Raw genomic sequence first — 14,157 nt, forward strand, 5'->3', positions numbered from 1 at the left:
TGCCAGTTCCTCCAAACGCATCGATGAAGAAAGTATCTCCATTTTGATTTTCGATACCCTTCATCTAGGGTGGTCTAACCGGTAGTACCGAAACCGGTACTACCGGTATTACCGACCAATTTTGGGTACCGAAAATACCGGTATTAGAGACGGGAAACACCGATATTTTCGGTATTTAAAATTTTGCTGTCAGTAAAAAAATCTGACTTTTTTTTCAATGAACATTGTTGATATCGTCCAGATTTTTTCCGCAATGTAAGAAATTGTGAAAACTGTACGCAATGTAAGAAATTATGAAAACTGTACGAACCGTAGTAGTTCTTCTCCGTAGATCATCTGTGAAAAACGATTTTCTGCAAAAATATGTCCGTTCTGAATTCGGAAAATAATTTGAATTAGTGGCTGATGCCAAGGCACGCTGAAATAATTCAAGTCCTGGAACCTATTCAAGCTGTTGTGGAACTACTGCTCTGTGAGTTCTGCACTCTATATGATGCCGACGTGGCGTTTCAATTTACGTTGGAACTATTATCAAATCAAGCCACAGAAATTTCCACCACTATTTCGATCCTTTTATGGAATGAATCCAAGAGAGATCCAAATACTCCGTTCTTTTTGCTTTTTTGAATAGTTCTTCCGTGAAGCAATTAATCAGGAACGATTTTGGTATTTTCTTCAAGGCATCCAGAGCTACTTTAATAAGGCAAGCGTGGGATCTTGAAGCGTCTAATCGTTCCTAATGCGATCGTTGAAACTGAGACCACGACCATACCTAATGATCGGTACGAAGAAAATGCCTCTTAGAATATTTTTCTGGTTTATCGGTTGAAGAACAACTTGTGAAGAGACTGCAGCAAAGCAAAACACTTGCATTGGCAATTACGTTGACGCCAGGATTCTTGCATACAAGCCGTAAGGAATTCCCCTATTATGAACCGGAAGGGATAAAGGACAAGTATTTGACACTGATTTTCGATGGTCTTGCAATTATTCGTCTTACTTTGGTTGAACCAGAGAGGCCATTCTCAGTAGTTGCCAACATTATGTAATATCTACTTAAGTTTCGCTTTGCCCAGCTCAACAAACAATGATTTTAACATTTGAAGTTTGTCAACAATTTTGTTTTTTCATCGAAAGTCCAAATCAAAAGTATTTTATTTAATACCAGAAATTTTCACAAAACCGGTATTTTACCTGTATTACCGGTATTGACTCCACCAAATACCGAATACCGGTATTTGTCAAAAATGGTCAATACCGACCACCCTACCTTCATCAGAGTGTCGTAAATTGTCTTTTGCTGAGGAATCAATAACGGAACATTCGTTTGAACTTCCTGGCTCAAAGCATCTCTGTTTTTTCCATAGTCTTCTCACAACATAAGGTTGAGGTATGTCCGTGTGAGAGCAATTCTATTCGAAATGGTTTAATACATAGATAATAATAAGATGATTATAATCAAAATCTATAGAATAAAAAAAAATCTCGTGCGAAATACATAATAAACCAATTCTTCGATAATGTTTAATTGCGGTTTTAGAAGTTTACCAGTTATATCATAACATTCTTCCTTGTAAAAAGATGAACAAAACGAATATATAACCGTTCGAATCGGTCTACCCATTCCCGATTGATGCGCGGTCGTACAAACACCAACTTTGTTTTATATATATAAAGAATAAGATAGGATTACTTCTGAACATAAAAAAACATTAATCTAGGCTATTATCTGAACTCGGTCATTATCTCTCCCTTTTCGGTTAACGGTCAGTTTGTATCACTAGCTGTGGTGGAAATATTGTGGATGAGGTGTGGATCGTTGTAGGTACAATGGTAGCTTTTTATGGCTATTTGTTTATATGTGTGTTGATTATTGGTTTTATGGTTGTTGGTTAACATGTGTGTTTGTTGGGTTTTGATTTTTGTTTTAAGAGTATGTAATATGCCTAATTGCCTACATACATAGAACTGAGATTGTCAACATCAGATCTCTTATTCACTGTATTCGGAGTGTTGATAATGCATGGAGCAAGCTATGTCGGGTTAACAACAACCTTACAGAAGCAAAGGCTGAACAACCATCGTTCAACAATAAAACAACTTGATAAACTCCGCAACAACAACCATGGTTCGTCGACGACGTACGAGCTCGAAAGATTGAAGGAGAAGACGGCCCTTTTGAAGCATAGCATAGAGGAAGATCACCATTTCGACCTGGAAAAAACAACAATTTTAGATCATCATAGAAGACAATCTGCCTTACCCTTTCTGGAAGTTTGTAGCATTATAAACACTCCGAATACAGTGAATATAATATCTGATGTTGACAATCTCAGTTTTATGTATGTAGGCAATTAGGCATATTACACACTCTTAAAAACAAAAATCAAAACCCAACAAACACACAAGTTAACCAATAACCATAAAACCAATAATCAACATACATATAAACAAATAGCCATTAAAAATCAACCATTGTACCTACAACAATCCACACCTCATCCACAATATTTCCACCACAGCTAGTGATACAAACTGACATTTGACCGAAAAGTGAGAGATAATAACCGAGTTCAGATAATAGCCTAGATTAATGTTTTTTTATGTTCAGAAGTAATCCTATTTTATATATGTTTAATACGAATTGCTAATTGAAATTAGTTTATACTTTTGTAGGAGTTTGCACAAACTTTTTTAGAATTTTAGACGGATTATGTTCATACAGAGCTTTCCAAACGATAACAGCTATACATTTCTGTAAGACTATACTTAAGGATTTGTATGTTAAATTTATGATGTCTCGTTTTTTGTAGAAATCCCTGAAGAAGATGTAATATAACATCGAAACGTCGGTAAATGGATAATAAGTAGTTGTTTAACTGCATAGAGACTGCGAAACCTAGAAAAAATCCCTGTGATTCAGTAACTCAGTCGATAGCTACTCCTTTTTAGGTAAAAATATACCCGCAGCATCTGTTTAAAATTTAAGAAAGTACTTTCCACTCTTTTCCTGAAATGAACAGACACAAACAAGGCACCATCTAGCAAATGCAACATTTTTAAACAAAGCCGCCCTAATAAAAAATCCCAATAGAAAAACAATAGAAATAATTGTAACAGTATGATGAAATGAACGGTAATTATGCCAAACTCTATTGTCACTCACAATAGAATTACATCAAAGAATATTGTTTTCTACCATACAGCCTATTGTAAATGGCAGTTTTACAATGGAAAATACAATGCTTATAAGACCGGTAGTTCTCTACGGACACGAGACCTGGACGATGCTCGTGGAGGACCAACGCGCACTGGGAGTTTTCGAAAGGAAAGTGTTGCGTACCATCTATGGTGGGGTGCAGATGGCGGACGGTACGTGGAGGAGGCGAATGAACCACGAGTTGCATCAGCTGTTGGGAGAACCATCCATCGTTCACACCGCGAAAATCGGAAGACTGCGGTGGGCCGGGCACGTAGCCAGAATGTCGGACAGTAATCCGGTGAAAATGGTTCTCGACAACGATCCGACGGGAACAAGAAGGCGAGGTGCACAGCGGGCAAGGTGGATCGATCAGGTGGAGGACGACTTGCGGACCCTCCGCAGACTGCGTGGTTGGCGAAGTGCAGCCTTGAACCGAGCTGAATGGAGAAGTCTTTTATGTGCAGCACAGGCCACTCCGGCCTTAGTCTGATGATAAATAAAAAAATGTATCTTTACAATAAAAAAATCGATTTTTTTTCGACCAAGATTTTGCCATTAGAATAGAAATTATTGTGATTCTATTGCCCACATTTTGCCGGTAATAGAATCTATTGTACGTCTAATGGAACAACAATATGGCAACTTGATTGTTATAATATAGAAACAGTAGAGTTTATTGTTCATCAATAAAATTCATTGTATGTTTATAATATTTTATTGTAAATCTATTGTATTTTTTATCCGGGCGTGTATTCTTCAGTCTTCTACTTTAAAGCAATCACATTTAATTTTATGTTACCGAAAAGATGCATGAAGTTATAAATAAATTATGTAGTGCACTTGTTGGCAAAATCTCCATTGAGAATTGATGGTGTGATAGTTAAAGTAGAAGGTTGTGAACCTCAATGGCCATTGTTCGATTCCCAGTTGATTTTTAGGTTCTTTTTTTTATGTGGCCGCCAGATGTTGACAATAGATTCTCCACCTTTTGCGCATTTTGTGTTAAATAAAAAGAGTTCCGACCTCTATTTAGTCACAACTCAGTTGTGATTAATCAACTCACTGAGAAACAAGTGGTGCTCCTTGGGAATCCGTTCCGGGTGTCCCGGGATGTTTCCTATGAATCAAAAAAGCGGAAACAATGATAGCCGAACACTAATATTAGTTACATTTTATATTTCACAAAAAATGCCGAAGATTGTTATGGGTCATGATACATTTGAAAGTGTTCGGATATATGTCCCTAGCTAGAGCCCCGAGTCGTTTTCAGGGTACCAAAAACTGGCCATCATGCTTCCAAACTCATTCTGAGCCATCGCAAATAAGTTTTCTCCATAATACGGGCGTGAAAAGACAATGTTTGTGCGAATAACAATACCCCACTAGAATTCCGTATAAATCCAGAACCGTTGAACCGACATATCCAATCGATCATCCCTTAAAACTATGATAATTACCGGTTTGTGTCTGAAAAGAAATCGGTCAAAAATTGAATGAGTTGGAGAAAAAACATCATCAAAATAGGTTGGGGATGCAAAGGCTAACATAGGAAGGAGTTGTTCAACCAGAAGCAAGACGTGTCAGTCTCATTATCAGTTATTGAAGAATGCACTTACAGGACTATTCCTTGAGTGTTAATTCCTTTAAAAAACCACACCTCAAGGCTACCCAAGGATCTAGTGAGAGAACTTTACCGTTAATTTCCTTCGAGTGTTACGGAAGTTTCGTCCATACATCACTTTATTCTGAAAAATAATCTTCGGTATGTAATAATGCAGTTTTTATGAAATACTCAACATTTGAATAGGGTAGTCAAGCAAGACCCTTCCCCCCATGGCAAAACATAGTTGACTATGGTTTTTTAGCAATGTCATCCAGTATGCTCAGCCCACTGGCAACACCAGCAGAGAAATTCGGAGACGCATAGTGGCTGGAAATCGTACGTACTTTGGACTCCGCAAGACGCTCCGATCGAATAAAGTTCGCCGCCGTACCAAACTGACAATCTACAAAACGCTCATTAGACCGGTAGTCCTCTACGGACACGAGACCTGAACGATGCTGGAGTGGAGGACCAATGCGCACTTGGAGTTTTCGAAAGAAAAGTGCTGCGTACCATCTCTGGTGGGGTGCAGATGGCGGACGGTACGTGGAGGAGGCGAATGAAACACTAGTTGCATCAGCTGTTGGGAGAACCATCCATCGTGCACACCGCGAGAATCGGAAAACTGCGATGGGCCGGGCACGTAGCCATAGAAGGTCGGAATGTTACCCAGTGAAAATGGTTCTCGACAACGATCCGACGGGCACAAGAAGGCGAGGTGCGCAGCGGGCAAGGTGGATCGATCAGGTGGAAGATGACTTGCGGACCCTCCGTAGACTGCGTGGTTGGCGACGTGTAGCCATGGACCGAGCCGAATGGAGAAGACTCTTATATACCGCACAGGCCATTTCGGCCTTAGTCTGAATATATAATAAAATAACATTCATTCGGCTGAAATAATGGTTCGGTAGAACAGTAGGTGCATAAGTGGCCGGGGTTCTGCCAATTCGCACCAAGCGCCAACAAAAAACTACCCATTTTTCTACCCTAGCTTTTATTTAGCAGATTTATTTGATCACAAAACGTTTCGGATATCCATCAATCCCATAACTGAGGATATGCTACATCAAATGTACGTATGAATTGATATGAAATGATTTCCGTTTTCTTTTCACGAACAAAACATTACAAGTCACGAACAAAACATTACAAACATTACCGTGGAAAAATTGCGTAGTTTAGCTAGAAATATGGCATGCCGAACGGATGGGAATGTGGACGATCGCCGATACGAGGTACCGGGAAGCAAATAATACAAGGCGTGCTCTCTTGGTTTTCGGCAATAAAAGTGGATAGTTCATAGCTGCACTCCTAAAGAAACAGTTCACTTTTGGGCGAAATCAACACGCGCCCTGTGATCCATCGGCAATCCAGCGAGATCCGCCATCCGTCGACTAGCCGTTAGCCGTCGGCCATAACGACAAGGTCATCCGTCAGCCTTCTACCGGCCACGTTATCGGGCGACCGAACAATCCATTGGCAATCCGACGAGTACTGCCATTTTTTAGTGAATTCAGCATAACGCGTCCTTCATGGCCAATCATACCAATCGGCCAATTCGGTGAAAAGTGTTATCCACCGATCAATCCGGAGAGCTTCAATATACGTTGGCCCGTCCATTCAAGTTACGTGCGTCATGACCCATCGGCAGTCCGTCAAATTCCGCAAGCAGTCGACCCAGGGACGGGACATCCACAAGCAAACCGGAGGGCAGGGTTTGAATTTTGGCGAAGATGACAAAATCTATACTATCTCACGGCTTGCAACACTCTTGATCTGATACACTTACGATAAAATATTTATTCTCTAACTGCATGATCCCCACTTTATCGAATGTCACTTCTATCAGACTTGTATAGCCACGTGATAAATACGTTTTCGTAGAGCTACAAGAATATAGATTCTACCCAAAAATAGCAAATACAAGCATATGGCATTCCAAAATACTCTCACTACTTTTGCCATATGAAAATGAGTATTCACTTATACGCATAAGAGTAGGGATCCTACATAACAGTAGGGGTCCATACATAACAGCAAGTTGGTGTATTTAACTTTGGAAGCAGAACGAAATACCTACATATATTACAAATACTTATCTTTCGCATGAAACCGGTGAGCACGAACGCCCGAACTGCGAGAGAGCAAACAGCAGGTCAAAGCATTGTACACATACACATGCGTTGGTTTGACCATTCGAGTCAACATCAAGCAAGCGCGCGGTACAAGTTTTTTGCATCCGTCTAGAGATGTCGTAAAATCCCGATTAATCGATTAGTTACTAATCGATTACTCTTGATTCTTGTCGATTATTGAATCGATTAATCATTGTATAGTAATCGATTCAAAATTAATCGATTATCACAACGATGAATCGATTAATCGAAATAATCAATTAATTTTCGACATCCTTATGATGTCGTATAATTCTGATTAATCGATTAGTAACTAATCGATTACTCACGATTCCTCTCGATTATTGAATCGATTAATCGTTGGGTATTAATCGATTCAAAATTAATCGATTATCACAACGATGAATCGATTAATCGAAGTAATCGATTAATTTGCGACATCTCTACATCCGTCGCCGGGAGTTAGCTCAGTGGAGATGTTCCAATTTTGAAGTGATGATGAAACGAAGTATGCTCGCTCATTTTGTGTTGGGGATTATTTTTTTGCAAAGCTGTGTAAACAAGTTGAAATGCAAAACAAGTTTATAAAATTTGTGCGAAAAAACAGATCCGGACAGGCAGCCTCCACCGAGAAGTGATAAAAAAACGAATTATTCTCGCTCGTTTTTTATTGGGAACCATATTTTTTCCGAGTTTTGCTATTGGTTATCACGCGCCTCCGCGTTATTCGTCTACCAGTTTCGACCACGGCCTATCTGTCATCCGTCGATCGAACATTCGAACTACATATCTAGCCATGCCAACAGTCGGCTTATTCATCGAACCGAGACCTCTTTCTCATTGGCGATTCATTCACGTTGGCTTTGCCTGCCTTTGTCAACCAGTCCTAAAACCTCCACATTACCAACATCGAAACTAGGATTCTAAGACTAAAAGAGGCCTTCCCAAGTAACATTTCAAGTTTTATTCCGCTCTAGGAAAGGTTTTCAAGATCAAGTTATAAGATCTAACAATAAAACCGAATAATACACGGCAACCTTCTGATGGCCACTATAAGAGTAAGATATTGCTAAGTGGCCCTCTCCAGATAACCACTATGAACCTATCATAAGAGCATTTAGAAACCTTTTTTAAACCACCCGCAAAAAAGGGAATTTGGCTGCGGCAGCTGTCTGTTTTTATAGAAGTCGATTTAAAAGCAAGCGGATGGCAATATTTGTGATGGCACATATCACACGACCTTCCTTCTGCCAAGCTCCCGTATGAAGGGGGAGGGAAGAATATCACTGTGGAGCTTTTGCCAGTGGAGATATGTCAGCTTCCACACTGATATTCTTCCCTCCCCCTTCATACGGGAGCTTGGCAGAAGGAAGGTCGTGTGATATGTGCCATCACAAATATTGCCATCCGCTCGCTTTCAAATCGACTTCTATAAAAACATTCTTCATGCCTGCCGTATCCTAACGGAACTATCAATTCTATACTTTCGCCTCTAATTCTATCATGAACATGTGCGTCTAAGTTTGGAAGATGATATTAGCATTTCCATATCATCATAAATTTCAGTTATATTTTTCACTGACTTCAAAATGCATTTTCATTTTCAATATAGCCATCATGGAATTTGATCAGGAAAAAACCCCGTCATAAACTCTTCGCAATGCAAACATTCTTATGGGGGTAATTCATTTGACCACATTATGACCAAAAATTGGAGCTTTATCCGAGCGTTGAGAATTAGATTTATTACGCTCTTTATCACAACCATAGATCTGTTCATATGGTCAACGGGCATTTGACGTTTGAAGCTTTTTTCAACAGATTTATGAGAGGTTTATTGATCGCGATAAGAGCGCCAATAAAACTGAGCAATTAGCTTGGTGATTGCTGTCATAAGTCTACAATAAGAATTAAATAAATCCAAGAAGCATGGAAATTGTGCCCACCCCATTGGCTACCGTTGGCTGCAGGCCAGAAGTCTGGGGTTTCGGACAGTTTCTCTTCTAGAACCTGCCGATGGGTTTTCGAGGGCAAAAGACCAGATCAGATCAATGTTGGCAGTGAGTAAAATGTGCGAAATGAGATAAATGAAGGCTTTGTGGTACCCACTTGTAGGTACCCTCTCAGTTGTGGGGCCCTGGAACTGGTTTGGCGAAACAAACTATTCGGCCGAAAATGCCGTTTGGCAGCACACGACCTGTAGCAGGAAATATCCTTTCGCATAACAGGTCATTCGGTCAAAAAGGGTACAGTGCAGGCTTGACATTGGTCATGACAGTCATTGGTATGCTTAGTTTTTTATCCTATTGATCGTCGTCACCAACGCAACGTTAGCAACCATATCTCATACCCAAAATCCATAGCATCGCGACCAAGAAACCACTGGTAACCATAATAAGTTTTTTCATTCCGTAACCTTCACTGGCTCTGACCTTTGTTAGTTTGATGGTCGCGACCAATATGTTCTACACCTTTTATCAATCTATTTATAGCTTATGTAAACACTTTTGCTAGAGCTCACACTAGTTCAATTCGTCAAGAAACAATTCAATATAAACTAAAACTAATATATATCAAGATAAGGATCAATTAAAAATTAAAATAATTACATAAAAAAATATTGTTAAAAAATATACTGGAGGATCGATCTCAGAACCTCAAGATCTGCTGGCCTCAACGCTAGCATTTGTGCCAATTCAGATCCGTGAAGGTTGAGCACTATGAAGCTATGATAATATGATATATTATTATGTCAAAAAAAATCACAGGTAACTTTGCCTTCATGTCTATTCACTGCATTGAGTTTCGCGACCGTCCTTTATGTCACGGTGTGTCTATGGGGAAACATTATTTTTCAAAAATCAGTATCTCTGAAACACCCACTACGTGAAAGTAGATGCTCTCCTCTTTCATATAGTGGGTAAACTAAAATGTTCTATCGGGGGATCTAGAACAATTTTTTTTTTCACTATTTTTGGTGCAAATTCCATAGAAATCTCAAATGATAGCCGATTTAACCCCATGTTTGGAAAAATGACCCCCGATAGAACATTTTAAAAATGCACCTACGTGAAAGAGGAAAACCTATACTTTCGTGTAGTAAGTGTTCTAGAGAAACTGATTTTTTGAAAATAAGCCTCTTCGGACAAACACTCCGTGTATGTATCTAGAGAGGGTCATTCTGAAAAACATCGTTCTCGTTATCCATGGTAACGAGACTAGCTCATTCAGCGAAGAGTCTTATCACATATGGATTCGGACGTAACTAAACCAGAGACAAACAAATAATGTTCCCGTCCTGACAACGCGGATTTGTAATTGAAAGAGACTATTGCGATTGAATGATCCTGCAAGTGAAACGATGGTCTTTATTGTTTGACTATGACTATGGACGGTGATCAATGACAAGCCTGGTACAGTGTCGTATAGGTCATTTGGTCGAACGGATTCAACCGAACAGGTAATTGGACCGAAAACGTCGCTTTACCTCTGGTGACAACGACGATAGAGCTCTATGTTTGAGATCTAGTTGTGATGCCACCAGGCCCGAATTATAATACCGCAGGCATCTGTTTATGAACCGCGGTTCGATAATATTCACATCTGGGGGCACCTTACGACGATTTTCATGGCGACTTTGAAGCTCGACGGGGCTTTAGCGTGGTGCTATTCCCGAATGATGATTGAACAAACAAAATGATGAATAGAAGAAAGATAACAATCAATTTTTATTTAATGTAAATTGGTAACTTTATGTTGGATTAGATATTGTTGTGTTAGGAATTTAGTATTACTCCGTCTGTGAACTGGGAACGTAGATTCGAGTCCTAGCTCTGTTTTATCCAACACTAGTCGACCCGGCAGACGTTGTCCTGCATAGTAGGCGAAAATGCGCGTTCTGAACCACTCAAGCGAAATTCCTATACAAATCTTAATTTCAGTTTTCTCATCCGTACTCGTAATTTTCCCATTAGGAAATATCATATAAACCTGTCGGAAACTATAACGAATGTTTCTGCTGAAGAAATGAAAAAAATCCATCCAGCCGTTTTTGAGTTATGCGGATACGAACACAGACCATTTCATTTTTATTATATAGATATGTTAAAAAAAATATCCAAACGCTGTAAACATACACAATGGGCTTCGAAAAATAGCCCACGTTGGATGGAGAGTACCTGTAAAAGTAGGCATTTGATTTACTGTTGAAATGATGTATTTGCACTACACCCGGTTTTTTTTACACGGGGATGCGTGCCGTTTGAAAAAAAATCGTGTAAAAAAAATCGGTGTTATTTCGAGAAACCGTGTAAAAAAAGCCGTGTAAAAATAGTCCGTGTGAAAATAGTCCGTGTAAAAAAAGAATCGGGTGTATTTCGTTATTGTTCTAAACTTGGTACACATTTTTCAACAGACGTGATTTCACTACAAGGTTGGAAGAATATCTCATATAGCGACCATTCCTGCTGATTGAGGCCTCACATAACATGATAAACATGATTCAGTGTGTTTTCTCGGAACAAACCTTGATAAACATTTGCATTATTTTATCCATAGCCGTAGATAACGTAAAAATATAAAACAACTAGTCGACCCGGCAGTTGTCCTGCATAGTAGGCGAAAAAGCGCGTTGTGAACTTCCTTTGCGAAATTCCCATACGAATCTTTGTTTTAGTTATTCATAATTTACTCGACCTTATTCGTGATTTTCGCTTAAGGAAATATCATATAAACCCGTCGGAAACGATAACCATCATACCTGCTGAAGGAATGAAGAAAATCTATCGAGCCGTTTTCGAGGTATGCGGATACGAACACAGACCATTTCATTTTTATTATATAGATTGTTTCAAAACATTATTTTGACATCTCTTAATTCACTTACAAAAATATTAAATTATTTAAAAAAATATATTTTAAGCTTTTAATGGAATGTATTTACTTGTCATAAGGCGAGTTTGTACAATTCCATTTAAGTCGAGTCAAGTACGAGACACTGAAGACGGCCTTACTATTGTGGTCGAAATACGTATCTGTCAAAGGTACAATAAAGTAGTGGAATTAAATGGAATTGTACAAACTCGTCTTATGACAAAGAAAATATATTTGTTGTACTTCGTAACCCTCTCGCTCAAGTATCAATTTTAAATTCTCGGTTTGCTTTTGCTTCTTCAACAATTCCAAAACTCCTTGGAGCCCTCTCGATGTATAATCATAATGATGTATAATGCTTTGGCTTCCTTTCACGTCGATATCAGTCCAACTATTTTGGCGTTTTTTTGTTTTCCATAAATTCTTAACTCGCGGAGATTCATGCTCATGAGGGGCGTTATTCATAATGGAATTTCCATAACATACTGTTCAGACGTTCAAAGTTTGGTATTTTACAAATATTGTAAAATAATCGAATTACGTAGAGGTTCTAGAATACCAAAAATTCCTGCTGTATATAACAGCAACACTGAGAGAGACCAATCCTCTCCGCAGATGATCCGATCCTCGTATTCTTCATGCTTCGCAACTCAACAAACCTCAGCAACTGTTGCTTCTATTGCTGCAATTGAATGTGGAAATATGGAAAGAATCACGATATTTGCACTGTTTTATTTTCATATTCCTCCTCTTTTGCGCCGGCCGATGAATGATGTTGGAGAGCAGCGCCTTTCGTTCAAACTCGACACAATCGTCGGTCATTGCATTGGCTGGATGGTTGTTGGTGCGGCTGCTGGCTGCTCGATTTGGTAGACAGTAAGCGCACTCTTCATCATTGCACATTTGCACAGAGATCAGGAAATATCATAAACCATATCGAGGTGCATTTCATCATGCCAATAATAACAATATCGTATGCACACTTTCGGAAAGCTCGTGGGTATTGTGTGCAACGGTGGTGACCCAACCGGGCGTGCGCGATTATGGCGCACCGCAATGATAGTGTGATTTACAGTTAGTGATGCGGATGGCTTTCTACGATATGCCGAAGCGGGAGAACCGGTGGCTGTTGGAAATTTGTCATTTGGATAAAATATTCCGCAAAACTGGTACTAAACACTTCAACGACGGGCAAGATGACCAAGCAAGATATCCGTTACAGCAGGGTTCTACAGCTTGTTCTTTGGAATGTGCCGGACCTATCGTAAGCTTAAATTTATTGAGATGTACCACATCACAGTCCATGTACAGAAGCCCAGAAAATGTGTATCCACAATTACGTTCAATTGAAGTGGCGAATGATTTAATGATTTCCTCTTCTGCAAATTTGATAACACAATTGAGGATGAAATCGTTCTGAAATCGGCATCATGTCGACACAGCCTTCAGCATATCTAAAGAGATTTAAACAACACATGTTAACATTCCCTGTCGTTGAATTCGCAAATTTTTCAACCGAAAAGCAATTCATATTTTTGTTCTACAAATAATCCCATTAAACATATCTTTCAACTGAGTTCTATCATCTATTTTTCATAATTATACAATTTGCATGCACAGATGTAGGACAAGCTCGTATTCATTCTGTCGCGTCAACCTACCGCCTCAGTAGACCAAACATATTCTCCAGCAAACATCGCCGAGTGCAGCCAACGCTCGCTTACCTGAAAGTAAAAGGAAAACAAAAGTGAGTACACGTTAGTAAACAACAACAAACCGCACATAAAAGAAATACATCATCTGTTTGCTGGAACGATCGAAAAATAGGTCACGTCAAAATGCATTTCCCAACACACGTGTTTCGGACTACGAGAGGACCACAAACGCATTTGTCGGCGTCCGACCGACTGCCCTCGCTGGTGGTCGTCTGGAACCGTTTGGTCGACGACCGCGTTTGGTTTCTCAACGATGCGGTGGCCGCGCGTCCAACCACATTTAAAAGACCGTCTTTGGTCAATAGTTATTCCTACTTTATTTTGCGATTAGGAGCTGTTATTAATGGATAAATATTGCACGCATGTGCGTCCTTCGGTAAAAGATGCATGACCAAACCACTAATCAAGCGAACGCGGTACTTATTCAGAAGTCGATTGCCAAATGCCCCACAGCGACCGCCGCCCGGCGAGGATTAAGTTGTCAGCTAAATCAAATTTGCAGCCATAACAATAACAATTTGCGACAGTTGACTCGCAGATAGTGGCGGTAAGATTGGCTTGCCTCTTCTACAGTTGTTTCGTTCGCCTTCAATGAATGTGCCCTGATTCTTCTGGTGCATTGGGCGGCTA

At 39.6% G+C, this 14,157-nt stretch overlaps 1 protein-coding gene across 2 annotated transcripts in view; it reads right to left on the reverse strand.

The window, feature by feature from the left end:
- Positions 1–13,437: 13,437 nt before the first annotated feature.
- Positions 13,438–14,157, reverse strand: part of LOC134211362 (uncharacterized) — a 712,214-nt gene continuing 711,494 nt past the window's right edge. For both annotated transcript variants that reach the window (XM_062688149.1, XM_062688150.1), the window contains one exon: positions 13,438–13,536. In XM_062688149.1, coding sequence (XP_062544133.1) covers positions 13,465–13,536 — 72 coding nt within the window. In that variant the 3' untranslated portion in view covers positions 13,438–13,464. The remainder of the gene's footprint in view (positions 13,537–14,157) is intronic.

The sequence above is a fragment of the Armigeres subalbatus genome, chromosome 2 (genome assembly GCF_024139115.2).
Source record: "Armigeres subalbatus isolate Guangzhou_Male chromosome 2, GZ_Asu_2, whole genome shotgun sequence".
In the NCBI taxonomy this organism is placed as follows: Eukaryota; Metazoa; Arthropoda; class Insecta; order Diptera; family Culicidae; genus Armigeres; species Armigeres subalbatus.